At 34.9% G+C, this 20371-nt stretch overlaps 2 protein-coding genes across 8 annotated transcripts in view; one reads left to right on the top strand and one right to left on the bottom strand.

Annotated features, from left to right (window-relative positions):
- The window catches only part of Fa2h (Fatty acid 2-hydroxylase), a 139802-nt gene extending 123253 nt beyond the window's left edge, over window positions 1-16549 (top strand). For all 5 annotated transcript variants that reach the window (XM_069819962.1, XM_069819964.1, XM_069819961.1 and 2 more), the window contains 5 exons: window positions 1433-1658; window positions 6706-6869; window positions 7007-7139; window positions 8823-8942; window positions 11916-16549. In XM_069819962.1, coding sequence (XP_069676063.1) covers window positions 1433-1658; window positions 6706-6869; window positions 7007-7139; window positions 8823-8942; window positions 11916-12001 — 729 coding nt within the window. In that variant the 3' untranslated portion in view covers window positions 12002-16549. The remainder of the gene's footprint in view (window positions 1-1432; window positions 1659-6705; window positions 6870-7006; window positions 7140-8822; window positions 8943-11915) is intronic.
- Window positions 9096-20371, bottom strand: part of kappaB-Ras (NFKB inhibitor interacting Ras like 1) — a 95918-nt gene continuing 84642 nt past the window's right edge. The window contains exons 5-6 of one of the 3 annotated variants that reach the window (XR_011331190.1): window positions 12482-13635; window positions 9096-12412 (exon numbers count right to left, since the gene is read on the bottom strand). The gene's annotated coding sequence lies outside the window, so the exon portion shown is untranslated. Of the gene's footprint in view, window positions 13636-14662; window positions 19493-20371 lie in introns of those variants that run through there. The other 2 variants (XM_069819967.1, XM_069819968.1) reach the window with 2 other exon arrangements.

Genomic DNA, 20371 nt, shown 5'->3' with positions numbered 1-20371 from the left:
CCAACACGTGTGATGCTGTAGTGTGCTCGAAAAATGCTACGAGGTTGTGAATTTCGTTGCAATTGTTAATTTGTGCAATTATTCAACAATGAATGGAAGTGAAAACTTAATATATTTTGGACAATTTAGGAAACTCAGTTTACAAGAAGAGATTATTGCTATACAGAAGGGAAGGCCAACCCCAACACTACCTGGTCTTACATGTATGCATGTTGGCTAATTTGTAGCATGTTTCATTCAAGAAGGTGTCATTTCGTGCTGTTAACTTCTTTCCTCCTCTTAAGAAATATGCAGGAGCCGCCACTGGTTTCTTGCAATGCGATTTTGATTTCGCTTTGATTGAAAAACGACAGAAAGTGACAAAAGCTTTCATTCCTAATGAGCTGCTTAAAATCGTACAAGACTCTAAAGTTGTAAAACCATTTCAAACCGTTTCAATGCTAGAGTCATATTTCCTTAATATGCAGGATGTTGCTGATCAACTAATTTCCATCAAGAACTTGAATATTTCTAAGGCATGTTGCATTCAGTATGATGTTAGTAAAGCAGGTAGTTTTTCTATGAAAGTCCCATGATAATGAAGCAGTGCAGACCATTAAACTTCTTAAAAGGGGGGGGGGGAAACATGAAAGATGTGCAGTCAGCATTGTTTCAGGTTAAAGCATAAAATAGGGAAATTACTGAAGAAAAGAAGGGGGATCTACTAGCAATGACTCCCTATCTTCCAAATGAGGAGCATAGGCAGTTCTACAGGCAGATATGTGAGTAAAAATTGCTCCAGAATAGGAAAAAATAGGTATTGGACTTTGCACCATTCTACTGCAACTGTACCCATTACTTAACCCTTTTCACAATCTGTGTTATGTAATTAATTCTGGAGAAGTAATGTCTTTACATACCACTATTATTAATAAGTAAACACTGTACTATTGGTGTTTTCTATCAGTAAAAAAAACATGACACAAATATGTGTACAATTATTCTTATAGCTACATTTTTTATCTTATCTCAAATGTTTCATTTTGGCACTTTGAACCCTTCTAGTTTAAAGTATCCAATTGTAATCCCTAAAGTCTGTAGAATACAATAAAATAAAATTTCAAAATTTCGTCATTTTTGAAGTTCCAAACACACTTAATTTGCTAATTAACAGTGTATTTATTCACAAAATATAATATAGGTTTTCTGTTCACTTCAGTGTACCCTATCATCCCTTTCAATCTGCAGGATTTTTCACTTCCACTCTATATTCATAAAATTATCTGAAAATAAAATGTAATATTGTCACAAACCAATTTTAAACGGTCATGCACTGTATTTTAGACTTCATCTGTACCTTTGATAAACAATGTAAATCTATTTTCTGACTTTAAGTTTAATTCTGTATGGGATCCACTGAGATATTATACAAAACGAGGGCTTATTGTTTCAGAAACTTGTTGATTGGAACAAACCAATGCTCGCTCAAGTAGGCAAGCTGGGAACAAACTACCAAAAATGGGTGTCAGCACCAGTTGACCGCAGACTGAGACTTTTCCACTGGGACATTGTAGAAAACTTATCCGTAACTCCGTGGTACTTAATACCCATCGTATGGATCCCTGTGTGCTTCTGTTTCGCGTACCAAGGATGGATCTATAACGAGCAAGATATCAGAGGTAAGACTGCATCAGATGACAGCAAATCTAAGTTGCTATAGCAACAGTATCAACTATGAATATTAATGAACGGGAAAGGTACCGGTAATGACTTAGAAAGTCTATAAGGCAAACTCGGGTAATTTCGCAGTATCTCGTATATTAATTAGTTGTGGAGTTGTCCGTGTTTGTTTGAGCTTACAAAAAATACGGATAAATGCCAGAACCTGTTGGGGATGTTTCATGCAGGAAGATCCTATTGGAACGCATTCTGGCGAAAGTTATACAATTATCTGCTTTAGTAGGTGTGTGTTTGCTCAGATAGAGTGAGTAAATTTGCAGTGTTGTGTTTCTGGACGTTTTATCGTCGAGATATTCAGAACTGTATGTATGACACTGTGATTAATGAATTCTCCACATTCTTACCATTAATTTGGACCCTTGCTTGTTGTTCTATCTGATATAGTTTGTTCGTAATACACTTTTGCCAGTACTCAATTTCTTAACTAGTTTCCGCTAGTTGCTGGTAGAGCAGTTCGAGTGGCAGACAGATTCTGACTTCCTATAAGAAGCGTTATGGGCTAAGTATGTGCCAGGCAGAAAATCTGTCCTACCGTAGAGTAACAGCCTCAACTGTTCGAATTTGAACGATTTTTATGATGTGCTAGGAAGTGTGTATGAGAAGGCAGAACTGAGTACCAAGCCTAATCTCATTTGAAATTTAGATGAAACAGGGTTTTCACTGGTTACCAAACCTAACAAAATTGTTTTCCCAAAAGGAGCAAAGTCTGTCACCTTCAAACAATGGCAGAGAAAGGAGAAACAACAATTGTCTTGATAGCGGAAGAGAAATCGGATTAGGCCTAAATAGTTCTCATAATGCTTTTTTCTATCTTTGGCATAAGGTTTAATACAGATATGTGTTAGATAAATTTATTAATTTACAATTAATATGCAAGCCTTTTCCTGTCATTAGAGTTAATAATTCAAGCCCAGTTTGTTAATAAGTGTTCAGTTCATGTGTGTGTAAACATGTACTGATGTTTAGATTACATTAAATCATGTTTTGCGCTAAAAAGAGTATTCTTGAAAATTGCACAAGTTTTACTGCGAAATTACCCGAGCATTATTGCGAAGTTACACGAGTTCCTGAAACACACATATGATCTCATGTTTTAGATGGAGCTATTTCTCTGTTGGGATACAGTTAAAAAATAAAATTTGTATACTAACGAATACAATCATGTCTAGTGATTAACTGCTGCATGAAGGGAATTTTTTCAAGCATTTTCGGTTATAACTATAGACAGAAAACCTTAATACTGCGAACATAGCCGAGTTTGCCTTACTGGAAATTCAATTACAGTTTAAGCTAATCCTCTGATCTAATATCGTAGAGTCCACACCTGTGGAGTAATGGTCAGCGCGTCTGGCCGCGAAACCAGGTGGCCAGGGTTCGAATCCCGATCAGGGCAAGTTATCTAGTTGAGGTTCTTTCCGGGGTTTTCCCTCAACTCAATACGAGTAAATGCTGGGTAACTTTCCGTGTTGGACCCCGGACTCATTTCACCGGCATTATCACCTTCATATCATTCAGACGCTAAATAACCTAGATGTTGATACAGCGTCGTAAAATAACCAAATTAAATAAAAAATAAATTATACATCTCTAATGGGGTTTTCCATATCTTTTGCTTGCCGAAACTCATTTTCATTTTAATTACAGAACTCAATAAATTAAATTAAATCATAATCATCATCCATTGTATACCGAATCAGCTGATTACAATGCATATGAGGAAACACTTGAGTAAGTTGACAAGCTACCATATTTGAATAAATGTTCACTTCAGTGGGATTTATGAATTGGAAATTATTATAAGCAACTGCTTAAGTGTTTCCTTACGATAAGTGTTGGCTATGAATTCGGCCCTAAGAAAAGTTATGCACTAATTTGATAAAACTTTACAAAATGATAATTTTTCAATGGGTACCAGAACACTGTTGATTATCTGGTAATGAAACTGATATGTTGCTAAGAAGCGAAGTGACATCTTACAAAACCCCATGTCAACTTCACCATAATTAACAGTTAAGCAGCCTTTCCTCTAAACCCACCGTGTGTGAGAAATATTGGACACCAAGAGAGTTAATGGCTTCAGTGTCAGGGCTCAGCATTGGTTAACAACAAAATATTTCAACTACTATGATAAGGTGATGTATGGAGGCCCATCGCTCAAGTATGCTGATAACGCCTAAAACGTAAAGAAAAGGATGTGAGATTGCAAATATGCGAATATCGCACCAAATTTTATGATTTAATATATGAAGTAATATTGTATCAGTTAAATAGAATGTTATCAAGAGAAAATAATCTCATAATTGATCGAGTCTTTTCCTGCTTTCTAAGTAGCCTACTTGTGACAAGATAATTATCTAACAATAAAATTGTTATATATGAAATGCCGAAGTTTCTAGGCATTCATTTAAGATAATAATTATTAAAAAGCTTAAAATGAAGCAATAAATTAAGTTAACTTACTTACTTACAGGCTTTTAAGGAACCTGGAGGTTCATTGCCGCCCTCACATAAGCCTGCCATTGGTCCCTATCCTGAGCAAGATTAATCCAGTCTCTATCATATCCCACCTCCCTCAAATCCATTTTAATATTATCCTCCCATCTATGTCTCGGCCTCCCCAAAGGTCTTTTTCCCGCCGGCCTCCCAACTAACATTCTATATGCATTTCTGAATTTGCCCATACGTGCTACATGCCCTGTCCATCTCAAACGTCTGGATTCAATGTTCCTAATTATGTCAGGTGAAGACTACAATGCGTGCAGTTCTGCGTTGTGTAACTTTCTCCATTCTCCTGTAACGTCATCCCTCTTAGCCCCAAATATTTTTCTAAGCACCTTATTCTCAAACACCCTTAACCTATGTTCCTCTCTCAAAGTGAGTGTCCATGTTTCACAACCATAAAGAACAACCGGCAATATAACTGTTTTATAAATTCTAACTTTCAGACTTTTTGGCAGCAGACTGAATGATAAAAGCTTTTCAAGCGAATAATAACAGGCATTTCCCATATTTATTCCACACATATCCTTTAATTTACAATAAATTTTAAGTGGGCCCCACAACTTACTGTCATGGTCTAAGGCATCATGCCTGGTCTCACGTTACGGAATGAGTGCTGGTTCGAGGCCCCGTGGCGAAGGAATTTTGTCATGAAATTTCGACCAGTGTATGTAACCATGCTCATCCAACATCATGATGAATTTGGGGAGCTACAATAGGTAGCAAAATTCAGTTTTGAAAAAGAGCTACAATGGCCGGGGGATCATTGTGTTGACCATACATTACCCAGTTCTGGTTGTATGATCGTTCACCTTTGCTGAGGCATGTGGACGTGAGTTCAGCAGTTGGTTGATCGGTCTTGGCCCTTCATGGGCTGTCATGCCACATTATCATCAATTTTAAATACCGTACTAATTTTTGTAAATGGCAAAACAATTCTAGAAGTTATTATCATGTAAGAACAACTATTATGTTCGATTTTGAAAATTAATAATATCTATTTAAGTCTACAATTTGTAACAAAATCTCATGTATTACTTTTCATGACTATACAAATGTCTTTTGTGTGTAATGCAGGAAATATATCTTTTTATTTTTGCGAGTAGCAAATATTTCACTCATGTACCAAGAAGGCACCACTTATGAAGCAACTTGGCGAGGAGATTACGAGGGAAGGTGGCCAATTTCTTTCCCCCTTCATTGCATACATTGCCAACTAGCTACATAATTATTACACCAGTCAAACTTCAGATGCATACAAACAAATTGTTCTTCCTCTGACACATATCGTCAAGTTAGATGACAATAGATGCACATATCAGCCAGAACCTCAATCAAAGAGTTAAAAATTACTTACATTATTTATACCTCTATTCTTAATTCTATAATTTTCTTTATGCTCGACCATGCCGAAATGTAGTAATTATACATCTGGTAGCAGCCCTTTAATGGACCTCATTAAAGTACATCTATTCATTAAAGTTCAGGTGTTCCACCAATCAGAAAATACCATTGTAGCAATATGAAAGAGCAAGTATCTATTATTCTCGGATATGCAATCGGAAGACAACTAGTTCTGTTACTATAATAATTAGCATTAATTGTAAATAATATTCAAATAAATTCAATTTGTCATCTCGTTTTTCAATGTCTAATTCAATTTCAAGGTTATACCAAGATTAATGTTTATTTTACTCTCTAGATTATATCAAGGTCATTGTCGATATTTGTTTCTCGGAAAAAATCAATACTTTCGCGTCTGCGCACATCTCACAATTTACGAGATATTGCACAAGGTCAGTTCCGCTCCTCAGTCAGATAAGAATAACATGAATACTTATGAATAATTTCAAGTTAGAAATGTGGTCGCGCATAAAAAGTCGTATGAAACTTGACTATAATAGTAATTAAGACGCTTGTATGAAAATTATAAAACTCGCATGCGCTCGTTTCATAAACATACTCGCGTCTTAATTATTACCATTATAGGCTCGTTGCATAATGTACTATTTCATCATTTATATATTAATGATTACAGGTATAATAATATAGTAATTAATTTGTAATTCTATTTCTAAATTTCTAATATTAATTTGACAATATCAAAAACTTGTAGTTATAAAACTCTATTAACAGCTAATAAACATCATTATCATCATCATCATCATCATCACCATCATCACCACCACCACCACTTAAGCCATTCATTTCTTTTGTGCATGTCCTTTATGAAAATATTTACACGTTTTTATAATCATACCGAGTGAAAGTAGTAAGATATGAACAACAGACGACAGAATTTAAAACAAAAAAAGATGAGAGCAAAAGAAATTATTTCCGCTGACTACTCCACAACAAAAATTGGGGTCTAGTTTGTACAATCTTCTAAGAGACAATAATAACTGCTGAAATATTTGCTCCTCATAAAAAGGTTTCATTTGATTCATGCACAATGTAATTTAATTCTATGCTTATTAAATGTTTCAGAGGGTACAGGTTTGACGTGGGCTATATTCAGCATTGTAACTGGGATTTTGATGTGGTCCCTGTTGGAGTACTCTCTTCATCGCTGGGTGTTTCATTTGCAGCCACCAGCAACGTCGCCATTTCTCATTACATTCCACTTTTTGATGCACGGTTTACATCATAAGGTACTTATGATTTCTTACTTGAATTTAAAGAGTTTAACGAGTATGAAATATTATAAAACTAGTGACATTCAGCATTCTACGTGTAATACAGAATGAGCGTAAATATTCAATCTTATACATTGTGTCCAAATACACAGGTACCGTTTGATGAACGTCGGCTACTGTTTCCACCTGTACCAGCTGGTATACTGGGCGTGATTCTGTACTCTCTTCTCAGACATATATATCCACCATGGATGATATCATTTGTTGCAGCAGGCACTGTAATAGGTAAGTTGCTGTAGAAACACTACGAAAACAAGTTTACACTTTTCTTTATTTATTTATTTTTCTTTCTTCATTCTCTACTCTCCATTTTCTGCCATGCTTGACTTGAAATGTATCCATCAACACTGTCCACTTAATTTTCTCTACTATTAGAGGAAAATTAATATTTAAGTAAATCTCATATATCAGTAACAAAAATTAATGATTCAAGAAGAGCCCATACCAGTGCTTACCTTGTAGACTCTCTTCTTAGAATTTTGTTGGACATGAAGTTGGCTAGTCATTCTTTTTAAGATAATATTTACTAACAATGAATCTGAATCATTCATCAGTCATCACTTTAGCTTCACACATAAAAAAAATGAGAATCATCATGCAATCAACAATGTAATCAGAAAGAAAGCATAGTCTGAATCTGAACCACGATCAACTATATAGTCACGTCCATTTTCAGATGTCTCACAAAACGAACAATTAAGATACATTATTATCTGCAATAATAGAGATATCTTCATTAAACCATGTACCTTTCTTTATTAATTGAAGATCATAGAATATATTATACCTTTCGTTAGAAATATCTTCATTAAACCATGTACCTTTCTTTATTAATTGAAGATCATAGAATATATTTTACCTTTCGTTAGAAATATCTTCATTAAACCATGTACCTTTCTTTATTAATTGAAGATCATAGAATATATTTTACCTTTCGTTAGAAATATCTTCATTAAACCATGTACCTTTCTTTATTAATTGAAGATCATAGAATATATTTTACCTTTCGTTAGAAATATCTTCATTAAACAATGTACCTTTCTTTATTAATTGAAGATCATAGAATATATTATACCTTTCGTTAGAAATATCTTCATTAAAAAATGTACCTTTCTTTATTAATTGAAGATCATAGAATATATTTTACCTTTCGTTAGAAATATCTTCATTAAACAATGTACCTTTCTTTATTAATTGAAGATCATAGAATATATTTTACCTTTCGTTAGAAATATCTTCATTAAACCATGTACCTTTGTTTCTTAATTGAAGATCATAGAATATATTTTACTTTTCATCAGAGATATCTTCATTAAACCATGTACCTTTCTTCCTTAATTGAAGAACATAGAAAAGCCCATACAAAAGTCGCCAATGCTGTGATTCACATATTGGGCAGAGATGGCGATTTCTAGGAGCTGTGATTTTGTAACTGTAGTCACAGTCGGAATCAGTGACAAACCTATCAAAGTGACAAACTCACAGGTCTTCAAATCACTTCCCACAGCAAAGCCAAATTATACAGCATTCAAAGATTGCCAAGTTATTGGCAAAGAACATTGTGGTCTTCCCTAGTCAATCTTTCTACTGCATACAATTAGTTATAATAGCTCAGAGTTGAAACTCCGGACTGATAATAGAGAAGTCTCAAGTCTGAAATCTGTCTAATATGTCTCTTGTTTCCTTTTTGTGAAGTTATTCTATGTTTCGTAATTACTGCTGTAATTTATTTATGAATGTATTTCTTGTATATTTAAGATACAATAGTAGAGAAAGAAATGTATTGCTTCCTACCATAATGCATTAGTTTGCTATGAGGATATTCCATGTGTGATATATATTCTTTTACCACAGGATAAGTCAGATTTATTCAATCTACCATTCATACTAAACGCTCTCTGTTCACAGGTTACATAACGTACGACTTAATACACTTCTACCTTCATTACGGTTCACCAGCAGCTGGCTCATATCTCTATTACATGAAGCGCTACCACAACCAACATCATTTCACACATCATGAAACTGGTGAGTGCTGAACATTCAGCCTAATAACGTTTCTACATATTCAATCAGTGACAGATAATAATTTCCATTACATCTAAGGTTCATACTTCAAACTCACTGAGGGTAAGGAATTTTTTGGGGGGAAGGGGATATCAATTATTTTTTTCAGGTGAAACAAAGTAGAGAAAAAATCTTTAATTCATTTTTTTACACTCCATTTTTGTTTGGTATCCCCAGCGAATAGAGATTATAAAGAATGGACACTTCGCGTCGGTACCTTTGATGTAGCCGGACTGATTTCAATGACCTTCAAGCCAGCTAGAGCGTCAGATTCTGCTTTCTCCCTAGAGTTGGCGCTGGAATCAAACCAGCTAGCAGTCGACACAGCGGAAATATAACACATATAATTAATACATCTAGGTACATTATGTACTCAAATAAAATAAATTGGATCCATAAAATAATAAATCCGTCATTAACTTTATAATGAGAGTTGAGGCATTGACCCCAACAATTAAAATATGTCATGATTTCATAGCACTGAAAATGAAAAAAAGAAACTCTTACAAGAAGTAAAACCATATACCTATATTATAATATATACAAATATTAAACGAATTCGATACTTAATTTTATAATGTATTATATTATTTTATAATATAATGTATTATATCTGAAATATAAAATATTATTATTACAACTAGTTTGTCACTGAGAAATAAGGAAAAGCTGTTAACTTAAATTTATTTGAAGCAAAGCATTACTGGATTATGCAATAAGGTAGGCGATGTTTGGATCCTGTGCCTTAACTCTATTCTCAATTATTATGTTAGCGTATGCTCGATTACACTACCTCTAGCGCTTGAAAGTGGAACTAACCGCTGGTGCACAGAGAAACAAAACACAGGAAAATTCGCTCAGTGTCCATTCTTTATAATCCCTATTCGCTGGTATCCCTTTATACATTTTTTTTTTTTTTTTTTTTTTTTTTTTTTTTAGAAAATGTTCTCTTTCTTCACTTAAACTGTACTGAAACCATTTTTAGACATCAATCATGACACACTATACAGAAGCTTCAATAAAATATGAACAGTTTTATTTTGTTAATATTGAGAAGCTATTAGTTAGTTATTTGTGCAAATCTAGCTTTCAGGTAAAGCTCCCCATAAAGCAGACTTGAATAAATTCAAGAGAAAAATTGTTCCAGGGCCAGGTAACGATCCCAGGACCTTTGGCTTAGCGCACAAATGGTCTACCGACTGAGCTACCCAGAAACTTCACCCGACACCATCTCAATTTTTCCCTTTATATCCACATAACTCGAATGGGCTGATCCTAGTAAAGATTCTGCAAATTTCTCTTATTTTAAATGTATAGCATGGCCCACCGAAGTGGTGTGCAACTTGAAAATGGGTCACAGTCCTGCCATCTATCCGCAATATGCGGAACCCGAATCACGCAAGTGAAGTGGGTAGGCAATGGACGGACACACACACTTTTTTCTTATTTATAATTATATACGAGGGTCATTTCATAAGTCATGGCAACTGTATTATATCAGCAATAAAGCTGCAGAAATAGAAATTCAGTATATGCTATTGAAGGTCACTGGAATATGCTTCACAATGGTTCCAGGTACAGGAGGCAATTGGTAAGGGAAATTGAAAAATGCGTATAAATAGAAATCATTGTTTTATATGCACAAAAGGAAACAAAGTACATTGCTCACAGATAACACCCTTAAAAATAATCCCCCAATGCTTCCACACATCTCTGTCAACACGATGTAGGCGTTGAATACCATCGGCTGTGTGCGATTCGTCTAGGTGTACCACCTCTCGTTGAAACACTGTTAAGATGTCCTCAATGTTTGCAAACCGCTTCCCATGCAGCGGCTTCTTCACTTGCGGAATGAGATCAAATTCGCATGGGCTGAGATCAGGCGAGTAAGGAGGATGTTCCAATGCTTATCACCCAATGCTTCTCGTAGCTCAGAATGACACTGACAAGCATTTCTGCCATGAAGAACTGCAATTTTCACGTATGACCGCTGTTCAACTTTACTTTCATCCATCTTGGAGCACAGCCTTTAGCATACTAACTTTTGCATGTGCTGTCAACTATACTGTTTTCGCTGTAAGAAAAATCCTAATGTAAACACAAGCACATTGTTGTCATACCCGTGATTGGCTGCCAGTCGAAACACTCGCATGATGCAGGAAAATGTAGTTCGTATTTGGAAACCATCATCTTGTATTATTTGAAAATAAAAAATTGAATTCTAGTTGTTAAATACGATGAAACATATAACTTCACTCATATGTAAAACGATATGTAGAAAAGCTACTTTTATATTTTGTTACGTACTGTGAACGCGGATGAATACCAACAGTGCTACCGAGGTAGTCTGTTCTTGTAACAGGCTGGCGTCACTTCAGCTCGTAGTTGTTCCCGTACGCACGTGGTACTGAAGTATGGCTTCTGCATCCTCGGTATGTGTGGTTATTAAACATAAGAGTGGAAATTCTCTCAAAAGCGGAGAAAAACAAATAGTCTGAAATGTATATAATAAGTTAGAGTAATTATAAAGTAAATGTTTCCTAAGAAAAGAAATGCATAGTAGTGAGGTTAGGCCTACTTGACGAGTAACGGGAAATGTTTAACATGAAACAGAATGTACAACAGTAGGCGGGAACATATACTGAGAATCTATGGCGCCAAACAGCGGCCAATGAAGCCTCACTTCAGTCACGTGCTATTGTTTTTAGGATTTTTCTTACAGCAAAAAGATTATAGCTACCAATGCACACAGACGCAATCTTGCGGTGGCATCCCATACAGTGTACAACAGGTTTTCAAATGGATATACTGAACTAACCACATTTTCGGTTATTGCAGAGATATAACATAGTTGCCATGACTTATGAAATGACCCTCGTATCTTACTAATGATATTCAAACTATTTACACTGTCTTTTATTAATCTTATTACAGGATTTGGAATAAGCAGCAGCCTCTGGGATAAAATCTTCGGAACAGAAATAATTCTTCGAAAACTGAGCAGAGCACTCAAGTGGTGATACGAGTACCTTCCTCAATGTACAGTGTTTGAACATTATATGTAGTGTGTCATATTTATCATCTAAAACAATCGAACAAACATGAATATTATTACCGTACTACAGTACACTGAGACTTCATAAATGTTGAGTTACATGAAGAATAAATGTTACAAGATGACGTTAAGAACGTTGATTTAATGTCATTCCTACATGCATTAGGGCCATGCTACAGGAACAACGTTAAAAAAATACAGTGTTACTATAAATGATCTTTCTGATTACAAACTTGAATAACTATCGTTAGGAGACACTTAGAAACATGATATTGGTATCAATGGAAAGAGAAACTCAAATATTTTTTGTTATGTTGGTGAACCTGTCGCATATTTAATAATTTCGTTGCTAGGAGACGATATAACAGAAAAATGGCTGCAAACGAAGACAGGAGGGCATTTTGTGTGCTAGATTTTCACATTTCCCAGTCTGTTGTCACTGTACAACGCAATTTTAGAAGAAAATTTGGTGTTGATCCACCCAGTGGGCCCAGTATCTGTAAGTGCTACGCTGACTTCAAAACAAGGGATGCATCTGTAAGCGGAAGTCAACTGGTCGTCCATCAGTAAGTGAGGCAAATGTGGAGCGTCTGAGAGAGAGTTTCACACGAAGTCCACAGAAATCCACCGTAAAAGTCAGTAGATGGATTGGACGTGCTGGCCGTGAAGATTTAGAATGTTTGCATTGGCCTCCACGTTCCCCTGACCTCACTCCTTGTGATTTTTTTTTCTGTGGGGTTTTATAAAACAACAAGTGTATCAGCCACCATTACCACCTACCATTGAGGGTCCTCGTGTCCGCATCACAGAGGCCATTGCACTGGTGGATGGTCCAATGCTACAACATGTATGGCAGGAAATTGACTACAGACTTGATGTGTGTCGTGCGACACAAGGAGCTCACATTGAGCACATGTGACTTACTTACGGTTGTGAACCAAATGTTTCTCTATTACATGTTTTCCAGTGAAAATTAAAAAAATTGTTGGAGTTTCTGTTTCTGTTGATACCAACTTCATGTTTTCTAATCTTTGCTGGTTTAAGAGTAGCACATGTGATTTAACCGAATGGATAACAAAAAATATTTAAGTTTCTCTTTCCACTGATACCAATATCATGTTTCTAAGTGTCCCCTAACAATAGTTATTCAAGTTTGTAATCGGAAAGATCATTTATAGTAACACTGTATATAACTGACAATGAGTGCAATTTGCAGTAAGTTATATAGCAATGGAAACGAATTCAATGTTCCTCAGATGAGAGTGTGAAAAAAAGTTTTTATTTCATTTTATCACATGTCTAACTTCAGTGTCAAATTAAAATTAGTGAAAGAAAGAACTTCGAAAAATAGTGATTGTAGGCCTATACTTTTTTTGAAGATTCAGGAAAACCAAGATCAGTCAGGATTGCCTGCTGTGAAGAGAAAACCTCAAACTACCTGAAAGTGAGTCCATCCAGTGGCCAAGGCATTTCCTCAGGTATGATGAAAGAGCTTTCGTCACAAAAAAAAAAAGCATCATGTTGCTGTATTACAGAATTACTTGACTCAGGAACAGTGATGAAGATAAACTGTGATTCAAACAACCTGCAGAATGTGCCCTGAAAACAATGTACTATGTGTACTGGAATATAAATGCAAAGGAGAGTATTATAATAATAGTTAAAAAAGTGACAATTGTGTTAAAGTATCAAATACTTCGGACTATGTATGCTTCAGTCACATCTGGATCTGTAATTGTATAGAGTTATCCAAAAAAAATCATCATGTTTCATACAATTAATTTCTATTTGGAGGTTTAATACGAAGAGTATTTCTTCTGTATTTGAGTTCACAACCACATTTGATTATCGTACTACCTGAGTTTCAAGAACGAACAAGATTGTTTTCCAAGTTGAGACTCAGATCAGATTAGATTAGATTAGATTGCCAGACTTGGGGTAGGGATGCCAGCCTATTTGTTTCTTGATACGGGATACTTTTAACGCATTTCTGCGACTCCTCAACTTATGACCTTGATACAGTTGTCATTCAGGACTTTCGCAACAATACTAGGTAGTCAATGCAGTATCAATACCCTACAGTATTCTTGAACCTCACTATATTTTTATACTAGCCGTACCCGTGCGCTCCGCTGCACCCGTTAGAAATAAATATAAAGTAATTACATAATTAAAATAGGACGTTTGATCCAGGGAACATTCGTGTTTGATAGAAGGATAAATCGTTTATTATGTTACTTAATTTAAATTGTATTTAAAAAATTAAAATGCGATCATTTTTATCCAGAGACCACTCATTTGATCATAAAAATTATTTTAGGAAATACAGGAAACGAATGTACAGAATAGCCTATCAAGTTTTCTGTGCATAAGAAGCTATTTTAATCTTACCTGTCCTCGATTCACTCAGAAGTTACTGTAATAACATTATAGCATTATGTCCATCTAGAGAAACTACACTTTCCAATGGTGAAATAATAATAAATTATACAAATCGGTTAATATAGCTTCCAATATTACTTCATACAAACACAGAAACATTCTCTGTAGGCTATCTTTCATAGCTTTCGATTGTTGTTGTCCAAGGCCCCTTATAGACTAAGTCATTTGTTTTTTATTCCATTACACTGCCTTAGATGGCATTGTTATTGTAATTTTGAAACTCATTTATCTCATTAAATATCAGCCCTATGAAAATTTTGCATGGAATAAAATTTATCGGAAATTATTTTTAAAGAAACTTTTATTATGTAATATTTTTCATGAAAATTAATAATAAGGGAGATATTTCGATTTATTTAATTCAAGCCCCCTTACAACCCCCCTTTTAAATAATGTATTTTGAATGCCATATAGCCTAAAATCTAAGTTATAACGAACTTAATTTATATTCCAATTTTCATCGAAATCCGTTCAGCCATTATCGCGTGAAAAGGTAACAAACATCCAGACAGACAGACAGACAGACAGACAGACAGACAGACAGACAGACAGACATACAAACAAAAATTTCAAAAAAGCGATTTTCGATTTCAGGGTGGTTAATTATATATGTTAGGACCCATTATTTTTGGAAAATCGAAAATTATCAGAACAATTTCGGCTACAGATTTATTATTAGTATAGATTAGAACATACAAAGTATCAATTTAAGAAATGGGGGATATTTTACTGAATAGTTTTAACAACGTTATTACAATCTTTATTCTTGAATACACTCTTTTAACACTTATATAATCATTGATGTACTGTTAAGTTATTTCGATAAAAAAATGACTTCAGTGTCTTAACATTGTAAATTTTTGGTGTTATGTTACCTGATTAAGGCCCAGTTGTATGATTGCAGAATGAATCTTGGAATAGCTATTTCTGGAGCTGCCTAACTATAGAATAAATGGAGTATTATGTTGTATGACGTTCGTTTGTCCCAAGGTTATTTATTTCACAATTAGCCGAATTGGAATAGAGGTTGGCAATATTTTAGATTGTGTTTTGTTTATGAAGTACATTCAGAATATCAGCAATTTATTGTTGAAATTTATTTTCTGAACACATCACTATTTTGTCTACGAATTTTATTATAAAGAAATGAGTAAATCACAATAAATTACAAATCAAAATTAAACTAGTTGTTATAGTGAATGACTATAAGAACGTGCTACAAAACAAAAACTGATGCCATAACTTTTAAACAAAAGACAAGAGCATGTGAGTCTATAGCTAGGTTATACCACAGTCTAGTATATACAGTCACGAAGCTTGAGGGTACTAAGAACAATAGACTGTGCTGGTACTGTTTCACAATGAATGTGATGAGGCAATAGTAGCGATCCTAGTGGTTAGCAACTGTCCATGGATGCATATTCCCTACGTATTGAGCTTCGTGTCTGCATATACTAGACTGTATAATGCAGAACGTAATACTGATATTATAATATTACCCTATGAATTTGCTTAAAATTTAATTTTAATTATTTAAAAAACTACATTTTCTTTATAATGATGAAATTTTGAACTATTTTTTCCTGTCTGTCATACGTTCCATATCATCATTGATTAATTAAGCAGTGTTCATTTTTAGACTGAATCTTGTCAGAAATTCTTCATCGCCATACTCATTTAATAGATTATAGTCTATGCCCACCTAATCACTAGTAGCATTTCTTTAGTTTTTGGATAACTCTATATAATACAATAATTGTGACATAACATGGCTGTGGTTCTTATAAGTGAATAGTTAATTTTCCCACAGATTTATACTTCTGAAACACATTTAACCATTAAATTTATGTAATAACAGTGGCTAGTCACGTTAAGTATTAATTAAAAGTCCAAAGAAAGAAACAGAATCCCACTGTCAACAGTTCTGGCACAGATGTTAATCCAAAAATCCACTATTTAATTATTTTCGGATTTTGTTAATATTGTGAAATTAGCACCATGTTTAAATGTATAAAAGAATATTTTGTGTATCTACTAGTTTTAATAAAATGTGATTTTTCATTAAAAGTCATGTATAGTCGGACCATCAGATCTTTGCCCCGGTAAGATATGCGAACTGAACCCTAATTCCTTCTCAGCCTTGGTAATTCATTTCTCTCCCTGCATTCCTATCTCTCTCCCTTCCTCTCCCCCATTACTCACAATTTTGAACCTTCTTCAGTTTATTTGCACTTGCAGTCCAGTGTTGTCAACTCAACATAAATACTGTAGCACGGAGTGGTGAAAGAAATATTATTAAGCAAGTAATAGCATTTTTCGATGAAGAGAAACAAACAGGTCAATATCTGTTTCCTCTAAATCAGGCAACAAAAAGAGCAGCTGCGATCACAGATGAGGCTTATTTTATTTCAATTGATTACGTATTAAAATTACTTACTTAACTAATACTGATATAATACAACATTTTTATGTAATTTATAAAGGCGGGTCAGAGCGCCTAATAAAGAAAATCAGGAGAGAGGGATTCTGTGCAGGAGATGAAAAGCTAGAGTCACCAGGGAGGAACAGATCAAGGGAACCTTTAATTCTTGTAGATGATATGGAACGATGTATTTTAAGAAGAAAGATACAAGAATTTTATACCATGCAGAAAGAAGTTCCGACTTTGAAGAAATTACTGAAGGTTGCGAGGGAACCAATTAAATTCCAAGGTGAAAAAGAAACGTTACAGAAGTAGCCAGATTTGTTATCAACTTGGGTGAAGACAGCAGCAGCAATAGTAGTGACTTAGATTCAGATATGTCCGGGATATGCCCTCTGTAATTTCAAGCATAATACAAGTCTTGGTCTTTTGTAAATATGTAAATTATTTTCCTAAGAATAAATTAGAACTCCTGCACATTATCAGTATGTTATGTTATATAGTATGTAAATATGTAAATAAGATCATAGTATGTATTAACTTCGCCATAGCCGGTCCTTAGTCCAGATGAAAAAGAAAGAGGTACATGACTATGTGTTCATTCATTCCTACAATTTTATAATTTTATTAGGCCTTCAAGATCACGTTCCAAACCTAACAAAATAAGATAATAAGATGAAGAAAAAGTATTTATGACGAAAACATTTCTTTTTAAAAACGAAATAGATTCCCTTTACGTAAATTCCATTTAACCAACAAATATCCACTGTAATCATATAATTATCTCCAATTAATCGTAGAAGTCAATCAGCGTCATTGGATCTACTTAAATTAAATGTTGAGTAATAATTAATCTCACATTATTAATAAACAATATTCAAGAGACATGACATTGTTTGACGGAAGTTTGGCAACACCCCTATTCGGCAAGGTTCGTGGCCTGCTCTTTGGCGTGGTGGGAGGAAAGCGGGTGGAATGGAGTGAGCAGAGGCGTTAACTTTTCCAAGAACGACGACAGCGCTGAAGGGGCACAGATCCAATGGTCCAACAATACATGAATCTGCCATGACACATACAACACATTTGAAGAAAACCTATAAAGTTCCGCACAGTTTATCTGTAAGAACAGAAAAATGTAATGCTTACCAAATTCCTTACAACATTAGCACTTAGAAAATCTCACGAAATTACTACATCCTAATATAATAAAAAGAAAGGTAAAGGTATCCCCTTTACATGCCATGAAGGCACTTGGGGGAGGGAGGGGCATGGAGGTGGTGTGGTCGGCACCACGCTCCGACCGCCTTTTACCCCCGGGAAAGACCCGGTACTAAATTTTATAGGAGGCTGAGTGAACCTTGGAGCCATTCTGGAAGTTTGGCAGTAAGCAAATCCCGTCACCACCCGGGATCGAACCCTGGACCTTCCAGTCCGTAGCAAGTTGCTCTACCAACTGAGCTACCTGACAGCCTCCTAATAGGCCTATAATATCATAACAAAATTTAGTGATTCTCCAGAACTTCAATGTTCAGTAACACTAAAGACTAGAGCAAAAGATCGAGAAAACGCAGGTAAAATATGAGGCATTCAGAGCCAAAGTGGATCAAGTCCATGAGACGTAGTTTTGAGATAATAAGACTTAAAGTTAACTTGCTCTAATGGATTATCTAATTTGGCTAGCAATAATTTTATTGCTCCATTCTCAAATTCTAGATTTATAAAATGAAGAGTCCACTGCAAGAATGATGGATGTCATTTGGAATACATTTTGCAGGAGAAGCAATTGAAAGTTTGAAATGCTTAGCGCTCAAAGCTTAACTGTGATTTTCCGATCATTACTGGACAATGACTATCAGTGTTAATGCCATATAACTCTCTATGTACATTCTATATGTCTTAAGCTATGCATTGACAGTCTTGGTTCATTTTCGACAAGAAAGTGACATCCATCATTCTTGCAGTGGACTCTTCAAGTATAAACAACTGTGATGTTAATTGATGCAACACTTTGGTGACTTGATCCACTATGACTCAGGACATTGTGAACAAATAATCTGAGCTGAAAGTGACTGGTGTCACTACCGGCGAATGTTTGGAGTTAAGACTTGATCCATTACTGCTTGGAAAAGATCCAATTTCAGTTAATCAGAAAATGAATTAAACTCAATTTATGAAAATTTGTGACTTGACCCACTTTAGCTCTGAACGTCTCATATAACAGATTATTCTCTGCAATGTGACAAGAAACTAGCACAGATATAATGTGATGTACATAATCTGTTCTTTCAATAGGACCATATGAAAACAATTTTGGTAGAGAAATTACAGCAACAGGAATAGCCATTAACAACATTCTCTAAATATTTACCATAACAAAGAAGTTGTAATACTGATACCCTTCCACACGATAAATGGGACTGTCGTCTGATTTGCGTTACATTATTTCATGATCAAATGGAAGTGAGAGATGGAATAACTTTACAAATATCCACTAAGAAACATTTCAAGAAAATTATAAATTACATTCTATCTCGACAGTTCATACTATATCCGGCAGAGGACTCTCAGGAAGCATATCCCTGCTGCCAATATCTGGAAAAATAAATAAGTTTTCATAAGAGGGAGAATCTGTGATAGGTTAGGTTTGGTTTTTTTCAGGCTTTTGATATGCTTGAATATACACTTTAGTAGACAGAAACATTTAATGTCGACCATAGCATAGAAGGAAGATTTACCCTCGACCATACTGAAAAAAGAAATGCTTTCGTAAGCTTAGTGCAATATCACTGTGTGTGCAAATGTCAGAGAAAATCGGGTATATAAGAGATTATTAGTAGTAGAGTTTAAGAAGGGCGCGTCAGCTACTATGGCTATTTGCGTCCTTATCTAAAATTCTTAATATAACAAAGACATAAATAATATAATAACCAGAGTGCTAAAAGAACTAAAAAGCGTTGTCACGGTAAAACGAGGTACACAAATGCATTATACATAAGGTGATTTCTACAGAATCATAAAAGTGAGCAATTCTACCACACTAGGTGGTATTCAAAACGAACAAATAAAACAATAAAACTAAGACCACCAGAGATAAATTGTGAATCATATATTAAAAACAATAAAATTTTATAAAATATTCGGATGTACGAAGTCCGAAATGTCAACACTGTAAAATCAAATATAAAACAAATGTAACCTCCGGATGTAAAAGGGTCCGGAGGATAAGTAAAAACGGGTCAATAAAAACTAAATCACCTTATCCAATCCTGTAGTCGATAAAAATCTCAGAACTGCATTTGTACAATTAAAATCATTTCCAAGAGCTTCACATAGTGTCGGCCGAATTCCATACTGCCAGCAGACATGGTCATATTTTCTGCATTGCAATAGAAAATGTTCCACCTTAAGTGGAACACGGCACATATCACACTCCGGCTAAGGCTCGCCACATAGCAGATGGCCATGTGTCAG

The sequence above is a fragment of the Periplaneta americana genome, chromosome 3, assembly GCF_040183065.1.
Source record: "Periplaneta americana isolate PAMFEO1 chromosome 3, P.americana_PAMFEO1_priV1, whole genome shotgun sequence".
In the NCBI taxonomy this organism is placed as follows: Eukaryota; Metazoa; Arthropoda; class Insecta; order Blattodea; family Blattidae; genus Periplaneta; species Periplaneta americana.
This window is presented reverse-complemented; position numbering and strand designations above follow the sequence as displayed.